The 3,382-nt window shown below is 38.5% G+C and overlaps 1 protein-coding gene across 1 annotated transcript in view; it reads left to right on the plus strand.

Moving 5' to 3' along the window:
- IL1R1 (interleukin 1 receptor, type I) overlaps positions 1-3,382 on the plus strand; it is a 32,251-nt gene that overhangs the window by 14,806 nt on the left and 14,063 nt on the right. The window contains 2 exon segments of the mRNA XM_015562236.1: positions 2,749-2,983; positions 3,092-3,281. Of these exon segments, the coding sequence (XP_015417722.1) occupies positions 2,749-2,983; positions 3,092-3,281 (425 nt within the window).

Consider the following 3,382-nt stretch of genomic DNA (forward strand, 5'->3'; position numbering starts at 1 on the left):
CTACAGGAGAGGGGCAGCGGCCAGAGAGCTACTGGAGGGTGACAGTGAGCTATTGGCAAGCTACTGGCCCACAGATTCATGTGCAAGGCTACTAATATGTTATAAATCTTACTATACACTATCGGTTTTGCTTTAAACATGCAGTTATTTTAAAGGAGATCTAAAGAGTAAGAAAAATCCTATATAATAAAGATGCAATATGCAAATGGTCGTTACTCCGTGAAGTGTAATGACCAACCACATAAAACTGGATCACGGCTCAGCAAGAGGGTGGGCAGTGAGCTACAAGCAGGCAGTGGAGAGCTACAGGAGGGGGCAGAGCAGCAAGCTATGGGGGGTTCCCCCTCTTCCTCATCCACACTTCTTCAAAGAGGACATAAATGACCAAGAGACATGAAAAAAGGCTCAACATCACTAATCATCAGAGAAATGCAAATTAAAATGACAATGAGGCACCATTTCCAAGGCTACTAATATGTTATAAATCTTACTATACACTATCGGTTTTGCTTTAAACATGCAGTTATTTTAAAGGAGATCTAAAGAGTAAGAAAAATCCTATATAATAAAGAGCTAATATGCTAATGGTCAGGACGCCCTCACATGTAACAACCCATCAGCAGGAGGCTGTGGGTGCCTGTGCTGCGTGGTGGTTGCTCCAGAGATGGGGCGGAAGCAGGGAGGCTCCCAGAGGAGGCAGGACCAGCCTGAGGTGACTCGCAGGACTGAGGGCGGGCCTTGAAGCAGCCAGAGAAGGTTAGAAGGGTCGGAGGCGGGGCCAGGCACACTGGAGCTCTGAGTGGAGAGGTTGTTAGGGTGTCAAAGTGGGGCATGGGTAGGCAGGGCTGCGTGATTTCATGCACCGTGTCACTAGTTATTTTATAATTACCCATGTAGTAAACATTTCTGGTGTATTTATTCCATTGTGTAGATTCATTTTTATCCAATATTATTTTCTTTATCTCCAAAGGACTTCTTATATTTTCCAGATAGTGTAGGTCTGGTGATGAATTTTTACAGCTTTTATAAATACACAAAAAAGTTTTATTTTGTCTTTATTTTTGAAAAATATTTTCACTGAGTATTACTTCTAGGTTGACTTTTTATCTTTCAGTATTTACCTTTATGCCACTTTCTTCTGGCTTGTATTTTTTCTGGCAAGAAGGCTGCATTGCTTTTTCTTTGTTTGGTGGAGTTTTCTTCATGCTGCTTTTGCCTGGGTTTCATTGTGATATTAGAGTCTGTGAGCTCCTCATTTCCATTAAATCTTGGAAGATTTCAACCTGTGTGACTTCAAATACTCTTCTGTTTCACGCACCTTTCCTCTTCCTATGTCATGTACTGAAGTGGTCCAGCAGCTAAACACTTCCCTGTTAATATTGTTCTTTTCTCTTTCTCTCTGTGTTTAATTTTGGATAGTTTCTAATGTCGTGTCTTAAAAGTCACTAAGCTTTTCTTCTGCAGTGTCAAATCTGCCATTAATCACATCCAGCGTGTTTAAGTCAACATTGTAGTTTTTATTTCTAGAAATTTGATTTAAGTTTTTTAAAAACAACTCTCACGTCTCTTCTCAACAGGTTTGATCTAGTATCTCAAACAAGCGAAACACAATAGTAATAATTATTTTAATTTTCTATTTATTCTATCACCTCTGTCATTTCTGGGTCAGTAGTGATTATTTTCTCTGCATTATTGGTTATATTATCCTGCTTCTCTGAATGCTTATTAATTTTTTAATAGATGCTAGACATTGTTATTTCCACCATTCTGGTTGCTGGATATTTTTGTATTATGAAAAATGTTCTTGAGTTTGCTCTATTATAGGTTTATTATTGATCATTTCAGGTCTTGCTTTCAAACTTTATTAGTTATGATCAGAAAAAGTCTTATTCTAGGACTGATTTTCCCCATCTACTGAGTCAAAACCCTTCTGGATATTTTACCCGATGCCCCATGATTATTGAGGTTTTCCATTCCAGCTGTAAACAGCAACTATTTCCATTATTGTTTGTGGGTTAGGTATTATTTACTCTAATCCTTTTGGCAATTCTCACCCTGACCTTGGGTGGTTTTTCTTATATAACGTAAACTAATCAATCCTCAGCTGAAAACTTGAGGGAGACCCTGTAGGTCAGCAAAGTGCTTGCTCACTTCCTCTCCCGCTCGCTGTGTGCAGGGCGGACCGGTTGGTGCTCTGCCCTGCACACTTTTGGTTTACTTGGATTCCCAGCTCCATTTCCTCACCCAGAGATCAGGAGACTTTGCCGAGCTTTCCTCCTTGCAACGCCACGGTCCCGGTCTCGCTTGGCAGCCATTTGGGAAGATTCTAGGGCTTCCCTCCTTTGACTCCCACCTTTCTGATATTTCTATTTTTATGTTCAATGGCTTGAACATTATTGTTTCATAAACATTGCCCATTTTTCAGTTGTTCAGGTAGGAGGGTAAATCCACTCCCATCTTGTACTGAAGCATCTCTCTCACCTGCTACATTTTCACCCATTTTTAGATTACTCAAAAGGGTATGAGAGGTTACATAACTTGCTCAAGGTCACTCAGGTAGTAAGTAATACAACTGAATTTGGATATAAATATTTCAGACTTCCAAGATAGCGGTGTTAATCATAAGGCTGGTAAATATTTAATATGAATTAATGTATTGAGTAATTGATACATTTATATGTAGATATTATATTAAGAGACATTGACAGATTTCATATAGAATTTCCTTTTCCTTTCTCCCTTTAAAAGGTAAATGTGAGGAACGTAAAGGACCAATAATTTTAGTTTCTTCTGCTTATGAAATTGCTGTTCGTCCATGTCCCCTTAACCCAAATGAAAACAAAGGCACTATAAGTTGGTATAAAAATGACAGCAACACATCTATACCTATGGAAAGAGGCTCCAGGATCCATCAGTACAAAGATAAGCTTTGGTTTGTTCCCGCTAAGGTCGAGGATTCAGGGAGTTACTATTGCACAGTGAGGTAAGGAAGAAGTTACTTTGATACAGACATGTGTTCTGTGTACCTACAATAGTTAAGACAGAAATGTCCTTTAATAATGATTGATTCACCTATTTTGATTTATTTTAGAAATTCAACTTACTGCCTCAAGATTGAAGTAACTGCAAAGTTTGTACAACATGAACCTGACTTGTGTTACAGTGCACAAGCTATATTCGAACAGAAACTAATTATTGCAGGAAATGGACAACTTGTGTGTCCTTATTTGGATTATTTTAAGGATGAAAACAATGAGTTACCCAAAATAGAGTGGGATAAGGTAATGTCTTAATATATATATATTTTTAAATCTTTATTGTTGAAAGTATTACATATGTCTCCTTTTTTCTGCCATTGACATCTCTGTCCTGACCCTGCCCC

This window comes from Myotis davidii, unplaced genomic scaffold, assembly GCF_000327345.1.
Source record: "Myotis davidii unplaced genomic scaffold, ASM32734v1 scaffold296, whole genome shotgun sequence".
Classification (NCBI taxonomy): Eukaryota; Metazoa; Chordata; class Mammalia; order Chiroptera; family Vespertilionidae; genus Myotis; species Myotis davidii.